The sequence below is a fragment of the Lycorma delicatula genome, chromosome 3 (genome assembly GCF_047948215.1).
Source record: "Lycorma delicatula isolate Av1 chromosome 3, ASM4794821v1, whole genome shotgun sequence".
Classification (NCBI taxonomy): Eukaryota; Metazoa; Arthropoda; class Insecta; order Hemiptera; family Fulgoridae; genus Lycorma; species Lycorma delicatula.
The window spans coordinates 179,113,034-179,132,107 of NC_134457.1; the positions used below are offsets into that span (position 1 = coordinate 179,113,034).

General features: G+C 30.8%; 1 protein-coding gene across 1 annotated transcript; it reads right to left on the bottom strand.

The window, feature by feature from the left end:
* Positions 1-10,396: 10,396 nt before the first annotated feature.
* alpha-PheRS (phenylalanine--tRNA ligase alpha subunit) lies at positions 10,397-18,866 on the bottom strand. Its single transcript, XM_075361094.1, has one exon. It carries the CDS (start codon positions 18,675-18,677, stop codon positions 17,190-17,192), a length of 1,488 nt encoding a protein of 495 aa, XP_075217209.1. The 5' UTR covers positions 18,678-18,866; the 3' UTR covers positions 10,397-17,189.
* Between the last annotated feature and the right edge of the window lie 208 nt (positions 18,867-19,074).

The window sequence follows — 19,074 nt, forward strand, 5'->3', positions numbered from 1 at the left end:
GCTTATTAACCATAAACATAGTTTTCATCTTTTCTGTTGCCTAAAAAACACCAACAATGTCTCTGAAGGACTTCCATGCAGCTAATATATGTTAAATAACAGGGCTCGTCGTTTCCTGTTGAACCATTCAGTTACTGAGCACGATATAAAAATAACATGAGGCAACCAGATTTTATCTTGATCCCTGAGTGCGCAATCAAAATTAACAGGCAGTTTTTATCGATTCAGAAATAAATTTTTCTTTGAGATTTATGTGCACCTCTAATTTTTTTTTTTTTTTGTCTTCAGTCATTTGACTGGTTTCATGCAGCTCTCCAAGATTCCCTATCTAGTGCTAGTCGTTTCATTTCAGTATACCGCCTACATCCTACATCCCTAACAATTTACTACATTTAATTTATTACATATTCCAAACGTGGCCTGCCTACACAATTTTTTCCTTCTACCTGTCCTTCCAATATTAAAGCAACTATTCCAGGATGCCTTAGTATGTGGCCTATAAGTCTGTCTCTTCTTTTAACTATATTTTTCCAAATACTTCTTTCTTCATCTATTTGCCGCAATACCTCTTCATTTGTCACTTTATCCACCCATCTGATTTTTAACATTCTCCTATAGCACCACATTTCAAAAGCTTCTAATCTTTTCTTCTCAGATACTCCGATTGTCCAAGCTTCACTTCCATATAAAGCGACACTCCAAACATATACTTTCAAAAATGTTTTCCTGACATTTAAATTAATTTTTGATTTTAACAAATTATATTTCTGACTGAAGGCTCGTTTCGCTTGTGCTATTCGGCATTTCATATCACTCCTGCTTCATCCATCTTTACTAATTCTACTTCCCAAATAACAAAATTCTTCTACCTCCATAATCTTTTCTCTTCCTATTTTCACATTCATTGGTCCATCTTTGTTATTTCTAATACATTTCATTACTTTTGTTTTGTATTTGTTTATTTTCATACCATAGTTCTTGCGTAGGACTTCATCTATGCCATTCATTGTTTCTTCTAAATCCTTTTTACTCTCGGCTAGAATTACTATATCATCAGCAAATCGTAGCATCTTTATCTTTTCACCTTGTACTGTTACTCCGAATCTAAATTGTTCTTTAACATCATTAACTGCTAGTTCCATGTAAAGAATAAAAAGTAACGGGGATAGGGAACATCCTTGTCGGACTCCCTTTCTTATTACGGCTTCTTTCTTATGTTCTTCGATTATTACTGTTGCTGTTTGGTTCCTGTGCATGTTAGCAATTGCTCTTTATCTCTGTATTTGAACTCTAATTTTTTTAAAATGCTGAACATTTTATTCCAGTCTACGTCATCGAATGCCTTTTCTAGGTCTATAAACGCCAAGTATGTTGGTTTGTTTTTCTTTAATCTTCCTTCTACTATTAATCTGAGCGCTAAAATTGTTTCCCTTGTCCCTATATTTTTCCTGAAACCAAATTGGTCTTTTCCTAACACTTCCTCCACTCTCCTCTCAATTCTTCTGTATAGAATTCTAGTTAAGATTTTTGATGCATGACTAGTTAAACTAATTGTTCTGTATTCCTCACATTTATCTGCCCCTGCTTTCTTTGGTATCATGACTATAACACTTTTTTTCAAGTCTGACAGAACTTCCCCCTTTTTCATAAATTTCTCCCATTTCATCCTCCTCAACTTCCTCTTCTTCCTCTATAACACCATTTTCTAATTCATTTCCTCCGTATAACTCTTCAATATATTCCACCCATCTATCGACTTTACCTTTCGTATTACATATTGGTGTACCATCTTTGTTTAACACATTATTAGATTTTAATTTATGTACCCCAAAATTTTCCTTCACTTTCCTGTATGCTCCGTCTATTTTACCAATGTTCATTTATCTTTCCACTTCTGAACACTTTTCTTTAATCCACTCTTCTTTCGCTAGTTTGCACTTCCTGTTTATAGCATTTCTTAATTGTCGGTAGTTCCTTTTACTTTTTTCATCACTAGCATTCTTATATTTTCTACGTTCATTCATCAGCTGCAATATATCGTCTGAAACCCAAGGTTTTCTACCTGTTCTCTTTGTTCCGCCTAAGTTCGCTTCTGCTGATTTAATAATTTCCTTTTTAACATTCTCCCATTCTTCTTCTACATTTTCTACCTTATCTTTTTTACTCAGACCTCTTGCGATGTCCTCCTCGAAAATCTTCTTTACCTCCTCTTCCTCAAGCTTCTCTAAATTCCACCGATTCATCTAACACCTTTTCTTCAGGTTTTTAAATCCCAATTTACATTTCATTATCACCAAATTATGGTCGCTATCAATGTTTGCTCCAGGGTAAGTTTTGCAGTCAACGAGTTGATTCCTAAATCTTTGCTTAACCATGATATAATCTATCTGATACCTTGCAGTATCGCCTGGCTTTTTCCAAGTGTATATTCTTCTATTATGATTTTTAAATTGGGTGTTGGCAATTACTAAATTATGCTTTGTGCAAAACTCTATAAGTCTGTCCCCTCTTTCATTCCTTTTGCTCAGCCTGTATTCACCTACTATATTTCCTTCCTAGCCCTTTCCAATGCTTGCATTCCAATCTCCAACTATTATTAAATTTTCATCTCCTTTTACGTGTTTAATTGCTTCATCAATCTCTTCGTATACACACTCTACCTCATCATCATCATGGGCGCTTGTAGGCATATAGACGTTAACAATCGTTGTCGGTTTAGGTTTTGATTTTATCCTTATTACAATGATTCTATTGCTATGCGTTTTGAAATATTCTACTCTCTTCCCTATCTTCTTGTTCATTATGAAACCTACACCTGCCTGCCCATTATTTGAAGCTGAGTTTATTATTCTAAAATCACCTGACCAAAAGTCGCCTTCCTCTTCCCACCGAACCTCACTAATTCCTACTACATCCACATTTATCCTATCCATTTCTCTTTTTAAATTTTCCAGCCTACCAACTTTTTTTAAACTTCTAACATTCCATGCTCCGACTCGTAGAATGTTCTTTTTTAATTTTCTGGTGACCCCCTCCTTAGTAGTCCCCACCTGGAGATCCGAACAGGGGACTAGTTTATCTCCGGAATATTTTACCAAGGAAGGCGCCTCCATCATTGCTATATGAAAATGTAGAGAGCCACATTTTCTTGGAAAAAAAGTAGCTGTAGTTTTCCATTGCTTTCAGCTGTGCAGTACTCAGAGGACTGAGTGATGTTGATATGGCCGTTTAAGTCGTCCTGACTCACGCCCCTAACAACTACTGAAAGAGCTGCTGCCCTCTTTCAGGAATCATTCCTTAGTCTGGCTCTCAACAGATACCTCTCTGATATGGTTGCACCTTCGGTCCAGCTACTCTGTATCACTGAGTACTCAAGCCCCCTCACCAACGGCAAGGTCTCACGATTCATAGAGGAGGGTACCTGTAATGTAACAATAATTGTCTAGATGATTTGAGCATCCACCAACTTTTTAGAGGCCATGTAGCAAATAAAAATAAGAAAAAAATCTCTTCAGTATTATAAAGAATTTATGAAAATATAGCAAAACACTAATAACTGTGAACACAATACATAGTATAGACAATTGACGTTAGACTGAATAAAATTTTAAGCTCTGTAGTAGGCAACAACAGATGTCTGTATGATACACATGTCTACTTCCATGATACAGTGTACACATACTTTATTAAGCGCCTATGCGTACTGTTTAAAATTAAAACTACAGAAACTATTCTGAATTGTAACAAGTAGTTGATCAAAATGAATTTATTATAAAAAAAACATTACAAATTTATGATTTATATAAAACCTTTACATAGTAACACAATTTCAATGGCATATTGGAGATCAGCACCCAAATTGCAGTGAGGAAGGATGTGTAACATGTTAAACACAAATTTTGCGTCGACAGTGTTATTTCAATATTTGACAATATGTTTAAATTTAAACAATGTTTTATTTAAATTTATAATAATTATATACAAATAATTTTTATTAACTATTTTACATCTGCAATGATATTAGATTATAAGAATTAATTACATTTTTAGTAAGTAGAAGCAAAGTATATAATGCGCTAACACCAATCAGCTATGTGTAATCTAATTACATGTTCATTCATTTAATGCTGGTAAAAGAGTAGTCGATGAAACACATGATGTTACTGTTTCTAACTGTGAGGTACATTTCACGAATAATTTTCTTTGACCTAGCAGAAGTTTTATCTTCAGTTATTGAATTACATAATCTGTCACAATCACAATGTACTGATGCATATAAAGCACAAAAGAGGTAAGAGGTACAATTGCTTTCTATTTCATTAAGAATAATGATTTTCATACACGACCAGTCCCAGTGGTGAACGGAGTGAAGGTGTTGCTTGTAGAGCTGAAAGATTTTCTGCGTTTTAGTGGGCTTGGCCTACTCTGTGTAGAAAATGATGGGCAATTGTTTCAGTCCTCACTTTCCTTACTAAGCCAGGCATGAAATTCTTTTTTCTTGAGAATGCCAATGCTATTTTGTGGGACATGAATCTCGTATCTTGTCGCATTCAATCTTTTGTTTACGGCAAATGACATATATAAATGATTATAATTATTTAATTGATTTATTTTTTCAAAGTACAATTTCTTCCTAAGTAACTAGAAATAAAAAAAAAATATCATAACAGCTCCGGTTCCTCTATCGTTTTTAAAATAAATATTTAAATATCAATCAGGTTTAAGGTAATTCTTGATTACAAATCGATGTTCAGCTGTTCTTCATGATTTACTGGCACCATGACTATGTCACTCATAATATTAGTATAAACATGAGATTATAATCTACAGATTTTAGTTTAACTGTAAGTTTGCTCAGAAAAATGAATTACAAAACACATCTCACAGTTGGAAACAGCAATATCATGTCTTTCATCAATTGCTCCTTTACCAGCACTAAATAGAATGAAGAAGTGGTTGAACAAGTCGTTACATTGTAAATTCCTGATCTATGACTTCTGTGCTATACAAGTCATGCGAGATACAAGTGATACCATATAAAGTTATTTCTTTAGATTTATGATGGCACTATACAACCAGTCAATGTGATGATTGACAACAGAGTGAAAGGACCAATTTCAGGGCTGAATATCAGCTATATTTTAGTCAGATTCATGCTGGTATGCAATAATTTTTGTGGGAAAGGCATCAGGAAAACCATTAAAATATCCATTTTCCTCAGAAAGCCTAACTATTGATGTTCAGTTTTTATTAAGAAAATAATATGAAAATAGATATGTGTCATGTCAGGTTATCTGTTGAGTTATGCCTCCTTCAGAAACATAAAAATATTAATTATTGTGAACTAGATTCCTTGAGTCGATTGGAATCCCTTATTCCTCAAATAGAGTCCATGAATATCGATTATATCTTTGAGCTTTGTCTTCGATAAAATTCTGGATTTATCTCTTAGGCTGAGGCAATAGCTACTTTCTTAATGGCCCCTTAACAGAGTGATATCTGTCTGCTTATGAGACTTATATCGCAGGCAAATTATTATATTAAAAGCACAACAGACTAAACTTAGATGTCTTGATGAATTAATTTACACTTCTTATAAATTTAATTCACCAAATTTCTTCATAACAAAAAGCATAAAGTTAAAATTTTATTTTTAATAAAATTGAATTTTGTGTTAACTAAATATCATTAAACAAAATATTATACCAATACAACTTATAGACTGTTACTTATTTGTAATTTAATAAGTTACAAATAATAATATATTACTAAAATATTTAGTAATATTTGTAACTAAATTGGTAAGTTTTCTTTTTCAGCAATGTCAGACGGAGGATTCTTATCCCAGAATTTAATCATAAACAGAATTGTCATTTTCATCAAATTAGATTGGAGAGGAAACAGTAATCGGTGAGTTTTCAATTTATTTATTACAAGTAAAAACCATTAAAAATTTTATGTAGAAAAGCGGTAACATCAATGTACATTTAAGAATGTCCAGCAGCTCTTACAGAGGGGAAAACATGTGTAAGGAAAGATTAGAAGGGCTTTAGCAAAGAGAAAAAAAAGTTTCATAGGTTTTTTTATAAGTTGAGAGAAAACATTTTAAAAAATTAGGAAAACTTGGGATTAACTCATAGATTCTTGATTCGATATTATAATATTTAAAGCATCGATTCCCAAAGTGGTCCAGGTGGACCCCCAGGGGTCCACGGGAGACTCGACGGGGGTCTACATTGGCGTGACAAAAAAATGGGGGTTCACAATTTGTAAGCGGGGGTCCACGAAAATTCAAACATTTTGGCTGCAGGCAGAAATACCAGAAAAATATCCTGGACTGTGGGGAATTGCGAGAAAGCTTTTGATAGTGTTTTCCTCGTCATATCTTTTCGAAAAAAGTTTTAGTGTCGTTACAAACCTTTTATCAAAAAAAAGGAGCAGATTCAATATCACACAACGGAGAGATTTGCGCTTATTCATAACAAAACTGAAGCCAAATATTGATAATTTGCTGTCAATCCATCAAGTACATCCCTCCCATTAAAATTGTAACTATTTTGTGATTGTCATTGTAGAAGTTACATTACGTTATTAATGTTTAATTTTAATTATATTACGACAATTTTATTATATTATATTGCAATATAACAATAATAATTAATAGTGTAATGATTACATGCATATTTGAATAAATGCAACACAAAAAAATATACTATTTTTCTTTTGCTTTTTACCACTCTGAATGGGAAGTTTTCTAAGAAAGCAATCAGTTTTCACTTATTTTATTTAGTCTTGTGCTGTGAGTAGATGTCAAAAATGTAAAGTTGGATGGAAGGATTTTTTTTGATTGGCCAACTTTACTTTTTTGACATCCACTCACAGCACAGTCAATCAAAAATTAACCAATCAATTCTCACTTTTTTTTTGGAAGCTGTTAGTTCGTGGAATCTTCACATTTTCTGTCAACTGGAAATATGGTAGAAATGTAGCTGCAGGGGGTCCACCGGAACCAGCAAAATTTTGAAATTGGTCTATGAGAAAAATAAGTTTGGGAACCTCTGATTTAGGCCTTCATGTAACTTTTAGTGTTAGCCTTCACCTTGATCTCAGTCTGTTTCTTGGTTTCGCAGTATTCATCTTGAGACTGTTCTTAGCTTTGTTCTTCATCTAAGTCTTCGACTTTGTCTTAGTTTTGACATTAGCCTTGGTCTTCATCTCAGTCATGGTGTTGGTCTTGTTTTTGATCTCACTATTGGTTTTGGTCTGGTCTTCCTCTTCATCTTATTTTAATCTTAATCTTGGTCTTTTTTTGAGATTGAGGGCATCGACTGTTCTGATCATAAGCCCTTGTCCCAAACTAAAACATTCCCACCCTGCTCGAAAATAGGGACCAAGTCAGACCATCCAGAAAACAGACTGGTCATAGAACATTAAAACCCTAAAATAACTCACAATGGCAAAGTTGTATAGGGTCCTTGCCAAATTACTGCAATCCATTTCTAAAGAAATGTCAAATGTATAAAAAATGGCTGTAAAGTCCCCAATTATTAAAAACTCATCCTTACAGTAAATTCACCAAAAACTTAAAAACTAACTTTCATAATATCTCTTGCATAAGTTTTCCAGTAGGCCAACCTTCTTCCAGTCTTTTTTCCATCCTCCACTTTTGATGACAGGGTGTCTGAGGCCTTGGAGATAGAATTTATCCAGGATAGGATGTTTTGTAGCTAGCATCAGATGATGCTAGCTCAAATGAAGTGGGGAATACTGTATCCAAGTCTTTTTCTATTATTATCTCATCTTTCTGAATGGGAATTTTCTCAATCTGTACTTTGACTTGCAGTGCATTTGGTTCAGATTTCCTCTGTATTTTGGCTTCATTCTCCTTCACCTTAGCACTGGTTGAAGACTATTCCTCTGTGGAGAATTATTTTGTATCATCACATCTGCTGTTTTCTTTAACAGTTTTGGACTGTCTTCTCTGGTTGGTTGATTATAAAATTTCGCAATAATACATTCGACCATACTAAGATGAGCATGGTCATATAAAGCTGGTGCTAGCTGTCAAATTACAGTTACAGTGGTACAATTATAAAATTACGGTTAGAAAGAAGCTGCAGGAGCCACACCAACCTGTGTTACCTTTGACAAATTACTATAAACAATTTTCCTAGCATTGAAACAGCTGACCTTGTGTATGGTCTTTACCTCTTGGATTGCTGCTTCTTCCTTGTACACGGACAGTTTCATTTTGCTAAATGATGGCCTTGATAATTTACACAGACAGGTGGAACCCTGCATAAATCATTGTGATGCAGTGGGACATCACGAGCACAGATCTGTTTCCTTGTACAATGTGCCGCCGTATATTCAAATCTCTGATATCCGAAGCAGCGCAATGAAGTCTGGATGAATAATGGCCAGATGTCTGTTGAAGCCAATTTTTATTTTTTTCTGGAGGCTTTGTTTTGCTAAACTCAAGATATGCTACTATACAGAGGTTACAACTTCTCCATTGAGTTGTGTGTTCATTCATCAACATGCTACAACTCCCTTCATTCAGTTCCTCAATGATTTCCTCCTCTGTGTAGTTCAACAAGTCCCTGCACACAACTACCCTGTTGAGGTGTTTAAGGTACTAGTAAATCAGTACTAGTTTAGAGTGCAGTGTAGCCTCAATGTTCAACATTCCAATTTTCTTGGCTTTGAGTAACCATGACAATGGTAAATCATTGATGGTTTCAACAAACAATTCTACAGCAGTTTTTCTAATCTCGTTTACCAGTCTCCCACAGTCTCCATAATGACTCGAGCAATCACAAATGGACTAATCTTGGTAAAATTGCTTTCTTTCCTCTTGATCGCCAAATATTTTGGTAAAGCTGCACTGCTCTTCAGTTGAAATTTGGTTCAATATGTTGACTTCATTGGTAAACTCTACACTATTCCTTCACTTTACTTGTGAAGCTAACAGCTCACTAGAATGAGGGTTTTTTATCTGAACTCTTTGCTGCAGAAAGTGTGAAAAAAATTTCATGCGTGAAGATACTCCAATTAAGATGTCAAAAGGTGGTGATGGTGAAGCAGGATCTGTCATCCTGCCTGAATTCCCCCAGTCAGCCACCTCCCACAGATTTAACTTGGGCTGGGAAGTCAGGTACTGCCTAATCCATTATACCAAAAGTAAGTTTTTTAGACCATGATGAAATTAAGTTCAAAACCGAGACTAAGTCAGAGATCGGATCGAGTCAGAGGCGGATACCGTGACTGAGACCAAAATTTAATGATGATAAAGTGTGGTTGAAGTAAGAGATTGAAGAAAAAAAATAGCAAAGACACTGTATATGGGTAAGTATAAATCAATTATTGGAAACATTTTTTTTTTAAATCATGAAAAAAGACAAACAAGCAAGATTGATTCTAATCACAATTTAGTAATGATAAAGTGTAACATGAGTTTCAAAAATAATACAATTAATATATAAATGCCTAGAAATTAATACAAAAACAGACTCGGCTGAAAGTGAATAGATGAAGTTAAAAAGAGAATAATTAAGGTAAGGGAAAAGGCAGGTAAATAACCATGGACAACAAAAATATTTCAGAACTGATGAATGAAAACAGAAAGTTGTACTGAAATATAAAATTAATATAAATTATAAAGCAAGACTGGTTGAAGAAGAGATGTAATGGGGTAGAGAAAAATATGATTGCTGGAAAAATAAGTATATAACAATTAGGAATAGAAGATAACATTTTTGGGAAACGAAGACAAGAACTATTCATACAACACAGGTAACTTAAAGACTCATTTAGGTATATGGAATCTAAGAATTAAAATGTATGGAATATATACTTTTGTTAAAATTACCCTGCAGTCATCTTGGGAGCTTTCAATACTTACCTTAAGTTCCAGGATTTAATTGGATGTACTTTGAATAAAATTTAAAAAAATTATTTAACCGTAATTTAATTATTTTAACAATAATATAAACTGAAAATGGAAGTGTAAAGTAGAAATAAAACACTTATATCAACATTTCTTTCATTTAATGACACAAGAAATATAATTCACTGCACTTTAGTAGTAGTTTTTTATCTAATTAAAAACAATTTATCAAAAACTAGACAGAAATTTGCAATATGCTTTTTAATATTAATGGCATTTCTTACAGATTTACAACAGAAAGATTATTAATAAAATATTTTAATTTTAAATAAGTTTTAAAAACATAATGCTGTAAACTATATCTGCTTTCAAGTGACAGGCTATACAGCATTATAAGTAACTGTGCTGTATGCTCACAAATACAACAAATCTAATAAACAGGATTTACTTTTGAATAAGAATCTAATGCTATTTAGAAGGAAAGCCAATTTACGAAAAATAGATAAATGAAGTGTATAAATACTAAACTTTATTTGAAGTTTAACGTTATACTATAGTTTATAATGTTTGATACTTTTATTAAGTTTGAATATTTTATAACTAAAATATATGAGTAAAATGTTATTTAACATAACTGTAACAAAAATGATTTTATATTAAAATCATATTATGAAATTTAGAAAAAGTAAATAATTATAAAAGCACAATTGATAAGATGGCATAATCTACGAAAAATAGGAAATTTTAACAGTAATTAAAAATAGCTAATTACTAAATTATCAAAAAAGAACCGACAACATACAGGACAAACAAGAACATACAATAAACACTTTCCTTTTTTGATTCACAGAAAATAAACAAATAAAAAATATCTTATATTTTTTTGAGATAATTAATTGTATTGTTTTAATAATCTTAAATATTCTGTACTAACTAACACTTTATTTTTAATATTTAACTTTCTGAGGGCTAATACACCATATTATACCATCTAATGATACATAAATATAATACCACGTGCATAGCTTACAACTGTACTATAATGATTATAATCATACTATAATTAAATAATTTTAAACATACTTATTTATAAATAAAAATTATAGTACAATAATTATTACAGTATCAGGATCATATCCAAAGCTGGCATAGGATGGGATGAGCAAGGCAAAAGTGGCCTTGAGCGCCAGGTTTAGAGGGTATCATAGTAACCCAGAAAATATTCATGGAATAAAGAATTTTTTTCTTCCATGCAAGGAAGAAAAACCAAATTCAGTGCTAATTTAATAAGCAAACTGGTTTTTGCAAGTCTAAAATACTCTCTATAAACATACAAGTAAGTCTGTATACTAATGAATGTTAGTTTTTTTTTTAATAAAGTAGTACAGGTGTGGCCAACAGTTTTTTGTCTCCGGGCTGAATTGGAAAGAAAACATTTTTTACAAGCTGAACAAAATATTAAAATTAAAAAATGTTAAATACAAAAAGAATTCATTTAAGTAAACAAAATTTTATTATGGAATTTGTTATACTTTTATTTAGATTCATTAAAGAAAACGTTTTTTCACAAATATAAGTTGAGCTGAATATTACTAATTATTTCTTGGCAAGTTTTTTAAATTTCCATTATTCAATTGCTTATAAAGACAGCTAATATTGAACAATTTTTTGCAGGCTGCATAAATTCATTACATGGGTCAGATCAAACCCCGGGCCGTATGTTGGCCATGCCTGCTCTAGTAGGTGTAAGGATGTTGTAAAGAATTTAAGACAAAACAAAAGTAGATTCTTTATACATATATAGTATAACAGATTTCCAATTTTTTGAAAGTATAAAATGCTTCAAAGGCTATAATTGAAATTAATCAGGGTAATGTTGCATTGAAACAAGAAACAATTGTATAATGAAATTTGAACTTTTAATTTTACTGTTCATGTGTTACAATCTCTTGTTTCAAGTAAATAGTTGGTAGAATTATGGAGAGTCCAACTCTGTTTATTGAAACCTAACATTTTTTTTAGAAAACTGTAATGAATTTTTAACTTCATACAGAATGACTTTAATTCTTAAAAATCTTGCTGAATCTCACAACACTGATGCTTTTTTTTGAAAACTCACTTTACAAACAACATAAAAAATCTAAACAACGTATTTATATGTGACAATTAACATAACATTTACTGAATGGCTTTAGGTAAAAAAGAAATAATCACAAGAACTTTCTAGTTTTTTTTTTCATTTATATAAATCCAGAAAATATTCATAATAACAAAAGTGACAGTGAACTTCGAGAAATAAAAAGGGCAAAGTACTCTTCATTGATGAAAAACTCTGACATTAATTGATTAAAGATGTTTGAAAAATTGAAGCATTTTATACATTTTTAAGTAATGAAAGACTCCTGGCATAAGTTCTGCAATTCATTGTGAAAAATATGAGTAGAATCTTTTTAAAAATCTGGGTTTCATTTTGTATATTATTAATATTGACTGCTGCAGATGAAGAACAAACCATTCCAAAATTAAAGCTTGTGTGTGTGTGTGCGTGTCATTACAGTATATATTAGAATATTTTATAATAGAGTAATGTAAAAATTAAAAATATAGGCGATTTCTTGTTTAATAAGATGTAATCACATTCACACACATTTTACATTTTATAAAATGGAAATACACTCAATGAAAAGAAGTAATTTTTATTGTTAGTTATAATAATGAAAAAAATAATTAAATAATGTTGGGGAAGGGAATGCACATTTTTTTGCCTTGGGGCCAATTGCCTGAAGACTAGTCTGAACATTCTTATACAGAATATGAATTCTTTAAATCATCTACTCCATTCCTTTAATATTAAAAATTGTTTTAATGTTTTAAACTTGACAATTGAATTTTAATAAGTAAAACGATAAATAAAATTTTATTAAAAAAACATATTTAGATAAATCAGTGAATACAACAAAGTAGGGGCAGCCATCACTTTTCACAAAAGTTTGCGCTAAGTGCTGCAAAAATATTATGAATTATAAAAATTAGAGAGGAGTAAAGTTCCATAAAAACAATATTTTCCACAACAAAATTTATAATAATTTATAATAAGTTCTACTATTATAAAATTTATAATAAGTTCTACAAATCTTATCACAGATAATGATTTCAGTTTCCTTATTTTAATAATATTAAACCAATTTTTATGCAAACATTTAAATTTATCTTAACCTGAAAAAAAAAGAAACATAAGTTATGCCTTATTCTACGATCTAGCATAGTTAAAATAACTCTTTACTCACTGATAAAAAAAAAACAATATGAATAATTTATTTACTATACTGTACTAAAAATTATTTATAACATATACTTTATTTTGATTTACATATATTTTTCTACTTTTAACATATTTATAATTAAAATAATCAACTTAAGATTACCTTCTTGATTAATAATTACGTTTCAGTCCCTTATGTTACTTAACTGTGATCAATTTTATATTCATTCAAATGATGCATCATCATATACATATATTTTTACAAAACTTTACACATATAGAACTAGTTACAACAATTGAACCAAAACTAAAACTGGATTAATAAATATTTATTACTGGATTAGTAGATATTTATTTTAGACTCTCAGAATCTTAACCTAAATACATTTGTAATTATCAAGCCTCCCCTTTTTTAATTTGAAAGGAATTTACTGCTTCAAAGATCAGTTACAAATGTCAACAGCAAAGTGCACTCAAGATTGTTCAATTCTCTGACCTGCATGAACTAATTTCCTTGACTTTGGTTATTCCGATTGTATATCCACTAGAATACAGCGGAGGACATTTGAACACGAGGTGGATTTGAACAGTATTAAATTTCCCGCTATTTCATAACTCAGGAGGAGAAGAAATTTAATTTTATAATGTCAGTACTAATTGACTGAATAACCTGCAATTGTTTCCCTCAATTCCTGCAGCTTATTTTCTGAAAAGCTCTAAAATACTGGAATCTAACCTATGTTTTGAAGTTTTTTCATCAGAAGTTGTAAGCTTTTTATAAGAAAAATGTTTGCAGCATTAAATTAATTATTACTACAACAGGTAAGTACACTCTTTTGGCTTTATTTTGCTGTAAATTTTTTTTTTACTCATATTTTTTTAATTATCACCTATCAAATGTCACTTGGGGTGCATTTGAACAAAAATCATGGTGTGCTTTTGAACGTGGCTTCTATTTTGTTTTCATAACTAAAGATTTTATTTTGTTTTTTAACTACAGATTTAGGATTTTTTGTTGAAAAATCGACTAAAAAATTAATTATAGGTTATTAAATTAGATAAAAGCAGTTAACAAACTCTAGATTGTTGTATACATCAAGTCCTTTTAAGATAAATTAAACCCTTAGTTAGGCCAAAGTAAACAGCCGGAAACTAAAAATATGGTTCCGTATTCAGGATTATTTTTCTTCCTTTATAGCAGAGTAAGAGAAATGGTAAGATTAGTTTTGAAACCAACTGAACATCTTTTATAGAGCCTAATGCAGGCATTTCAATAATGCATTTCAAATTTTAATGCAGGCATGGCATCGGTATAGGACATGCCATAAACCATCAGCTATCTAGTCATGTGCTCCAATGACTTTTATACTGTACAAAATACTTTAATAATAGTACTGTGGTTATCTTAGAATTATTGTTTTTGCAGTTTTTATACAAATAAAGGAATTTACATTAAGTTTTAAACTGATTAGGAATTTGCTGTAGCTCTAACTTATCCTTAATTAAGCTGTTTAGGGTAGGTTAGGTCTACAATAGAATGCATAATTTTTTTAAAACTTAATATAAACTTAACAATTTTTATTTTGATAAAAGTGTGGCCTTTTCTGCCTAAGTAAGCATATTTATTTGTTTTCAGGTTCTGCTGTCATAGTGTGGATGTACGTAAAGAAAAAAACATATGCTTAAGTAAATGAAAAAGACATGCTAAAAGCTAATAAATTTGTGCTGGGAGAAAATAAGCCAGTTTGACAAGCTGCTGTTTGTTGTGCAACACATATAAGCTTTATTACCATCTGAAAAAATTAAAATTAAAATTGTGTCTTTTCCAGAAGAAAATTCTCAAAATCTGCATCCTGAATTTTTAAAACCTAGCATGCGATATGCTTCTAAGTAAGTATGCTCTAATAAAGTTTTCACAGAGGAGGAAGAAAAAATGTTCAAAGAACACTTGGCAAAGTGTTCATCAATGAACTATGGAGTTACATATTTCCATATTCACAAGCTTTCAAGTATGCAGAACACTTAGGACATTGCCCAAATAAATGGAGGGAAAAGGAGTTAGTGAGAATTGAATTGAAGGAAGCAAGGTTTAATGTTGATGGTACAGGAAGACTTAAAATAAGATATAAAGAATAAAATGTAGATTGAATAGAATAAGATAATCTTGACAATTACCAAACGGCGATTATTATTGTAAAAATATTGAAGGATAATCAATGACAGAACCTAACACAGGATTAAGATTTAAGAAGAAAAAAGAACTATAAATGTTCCAACCATGGGAAAATAATAAGTAACACAAACTGATCTAAAAAATAAGGAAAGTAAAACTACATGGTAAGGGGATTTTAATTTATGCTTTAATTAAGTGCTTATCATTAGCACTGCAATTAACAATCAGGCAATTTTTACAAACCTAAGTAATGATTCTTTAAAAAAAGACTAAAAACATTCTAAAAATCCTCATGTACGTCAGACAAAAACTATAAGAAAAAAATTTATCAGTTACTGCCATGGTACAAATTAATGATGTTATTTTACTCAACCAACTATGTGCATGCAGTCATTCTCTTAACAGTAAAATAAGATAGCTTTTGTCCCAAGATCAGCTAAACAAGCTCACAAGTTGGCCAACCAGTTGACGTACTTGTAATTTCATAGAATTTACCAAAGCAAAGGAACCATCAGTTGGATGAGGATGCAACTTGAAGTCATACAATGGATCAATTGTTATTTTTAATTGATTAACATATATTGAATGTAATTAATTGCATTATACTTTTTTAAACAAAACAACTAATCATGATTTAATGAAATGAAAAAATTAACAAATAATAAAATACAAATAAAATTGAAAAAAAGTAGTAGTCATGATACACTTAAATGTTATTTTTTTTTAATGTTCATTCAACATATTTATAATATACATGTGCTTATTACGAATTGGTAGATTGAAAATTTCAAATGAATTTTCATATAGACCACGTACAAATACAGTACTTCATACTATATTTTTCGTAAGACTACAATTCTACACTCTAAAAACTTCATAATAAAACTCATACGATAGGAGTATCAACTCTTTAACAAATAAAATTAAGTTACAAAGTTAACAAAAAAAGTCATAAAAAACATTAATATATTAGCGTAAAAAAATGTCTGTGAAAATAAATAATTTTAGACTCGATTGCTAAATATTTAAAAATATCTTTTCAAAATATCAAGAAGTTCCAAATAAAACTGAATTTCATAATTTGAAAAACATGCTGGGATAGAAATATACTTTCACAAAAACTGAAAGTTGTAAGTATTTAAAAAGTGTTCTAAATATTGTCTTAAAAGTATATTTAAATATTCATTATTTCACATATGTTTCTAACTTTCATTATTCAGTGGCTGAGATATTTGACCAGGTTTGCTTTTCTCAACTAATGTTAGTAAAGAAAAATAACATAATAAATTAATAATGACAAAATCTATTTAAGAAATAAAATTAATCTAAGTTACATAACACTTGACCACCAAGCTTTGGGTGCACTCTATTCTAACATTCTTCATTTATCAATCAACAATTCAGATCCAGCAAGTAATAAGCTCTCTCCTATACTTATAAATGGACCTGTTTTTTTTAGTCATAACAAGAATTAAATTGCTGTAGGAAAACAACTATTCCATTTAAAAAATTACATTATAAGTACTCTGTATTTAATTATTGCAACAAAATTATTTAATTTACAATTTACTTTTAATCTCTAAAACAATTTCCCTTTAATTGAAAACCATGCATCATGAATGATTGATAGGCAGCTATTTTTATCTACTGATTAGTTCTATTTTCTTTTTGCAATAAAAATAATTATAAAGCTAACTAATATGATCAATGAAGAAAGTGTTTAATTTGGTTTATAATTGCTTAATGCCATCATTTAAACTGCCAAAATTTCATCATTTCAAAAAATTATTCTATTAAATTTTTAAGGCAGGATTATCATAAACAAAAACTAACATAAACGGCAAGCTCCATTTTTCTTGATAGAGTTACTTTTCCAATCTACAAATGCCATTTTCATGAACCATCTGCAAATTAACTTTTGGGCCAACAAGTTCACGAATATTGTTCAAACCATATTTAATCATTGTTGGTCTCTCTAGTGATAAACCCCAAGCAATTACATTAACTTTTTCTGGAAGTCCCATTGGTAATAACATTTCAGGACGAAATACACCAGAATTACCAACTTCAATCCATTTTTTAAGACCATTATGATAACAGAAGATTTCCATACTTGGTTCAGTATATGGGTTATACGCTGGTTTAAATTTTAACTGTGTGACACCTAATTTTTTAAAAAACTCATACAGAATACCTATCAGATCACCAAGAGTTAAATCATAATCAGCAACAACTCCCTCAATTTGATGAAACTCAGCAAGATGTGTTGCATCTAGTGTTTCATTACGAAAAACTCTATCTATACTAAAATACTTTGTAGGTTTAAATTGTTTCTCATGGGCTAATTTATATAACATTCGTGCACTTACAGCAGTAGTATGAGTTCGTAACAGATTTTTCTGTGCTTCTTTAACAGACCATTCGTATTGATAACCCTGAGATCTGTAACCACCTTTACTATGTACTTTTTTTACTTTTTCAAGATAATCTGGTGGAAATTTTGATGAGTCTGTCAAACTTGGATCTGAAATAAAAAAGGTATCATGGGCATCACGAGCAGGATGTTGCTGAGGCTGAAACAGGGCATCAAAATTCCAGAATGAACTTTCAATGAAATTATTTGTGGGCATTTCAGAAAATCCCATTTCTAAAAATATCTGCCGGAACTCTGTACGAACTTTCAGCAAAGGATGTAAATGCCCACTTGCTGGAAAGACACCAAGTGCATCAAAATTATATGGTTTAAATGTCTTATTTTTCCATGAACCAGTAGCAATCATTTCCGGGGTTAAATCAGTTTCTGGTTTTGAAACAGAAGTACAAAAATTGATTCCTTTCTTTAAAAGAAATGTTTTGGTTATTGTTTCTTGAAGAAGTTTCCGTTTTTTATAATCCAGTTTAAAATTATCAGCAACTTTATCATACTGCCCATTTTGTATTAAATTCAAATGGTCCTTAACTTCATCAGTAATCGTTTCTACTTTTTTAAAAACCTTTCCACTACATTTGTCCAAGCTAATCCAACCCTTAGACATAGCTTTACTAAATCCAACCTTTGAATTTGGAACACTTTTCATGAGTTCTGCTTGAGATATTCCTTCTTGGGGAATAGCATTGAATATTAATGCTTCATGACTACCAGATTCTGAAATAAATTTACCTTCAGAGGAAAGTTCCCATGATTTATTTGTTTGCTGTTCAACTCCAATCACATCCCCTAATGCTTGTAGGCTTTTAACAGCTCCAACTATCTTCTGATGATCTTCACTTAAAATATGAGATAGTTTTAATGTATCTACTTCACTAACCTTATCAAGATAAACTAAAATTTGTTCTCCCAATTCAACAGACATATTTGTCACTATTAACTGGATTCACTGAAAAGTCAAAGGTTTTAATTTTGGAGAAAAAAAATAAGAATGTACTTTCGTTAAAAAACAATAATATTGAACTAAAATCTATTTTAACATTCTCACATAACCTTCACACGTGTACCTCATAACATAACCTTACCGGGAAGCTAACAAGTAAGCCGGCTGTAGAATGCGTCGTGGCAAAATGATAAACTATTATACTTAAAGTATTTGATGACATTTACTTATTTTGAAAAATAAGGGTTTTTAAACATTAAAATTTGTCAAATTTGCTGCTATTAGTGATTTAATTCATGCTAAGTGAAAAAATAATTTAAACCATTAATTCACGGAATTTATTTCTCTTCTTTAAACGCTTACCATCGTAAATAAGGTC

Excerpts from the sequence above, each read along its gene's own strand:
- alpha-PheRS (XM_075361094.1), bottom strand. The coding sequence starts at position 18,677 with ATGTCTGTTGAATTGGGAGAACAAATTTTAGTTTATCTTGATAAGGTT.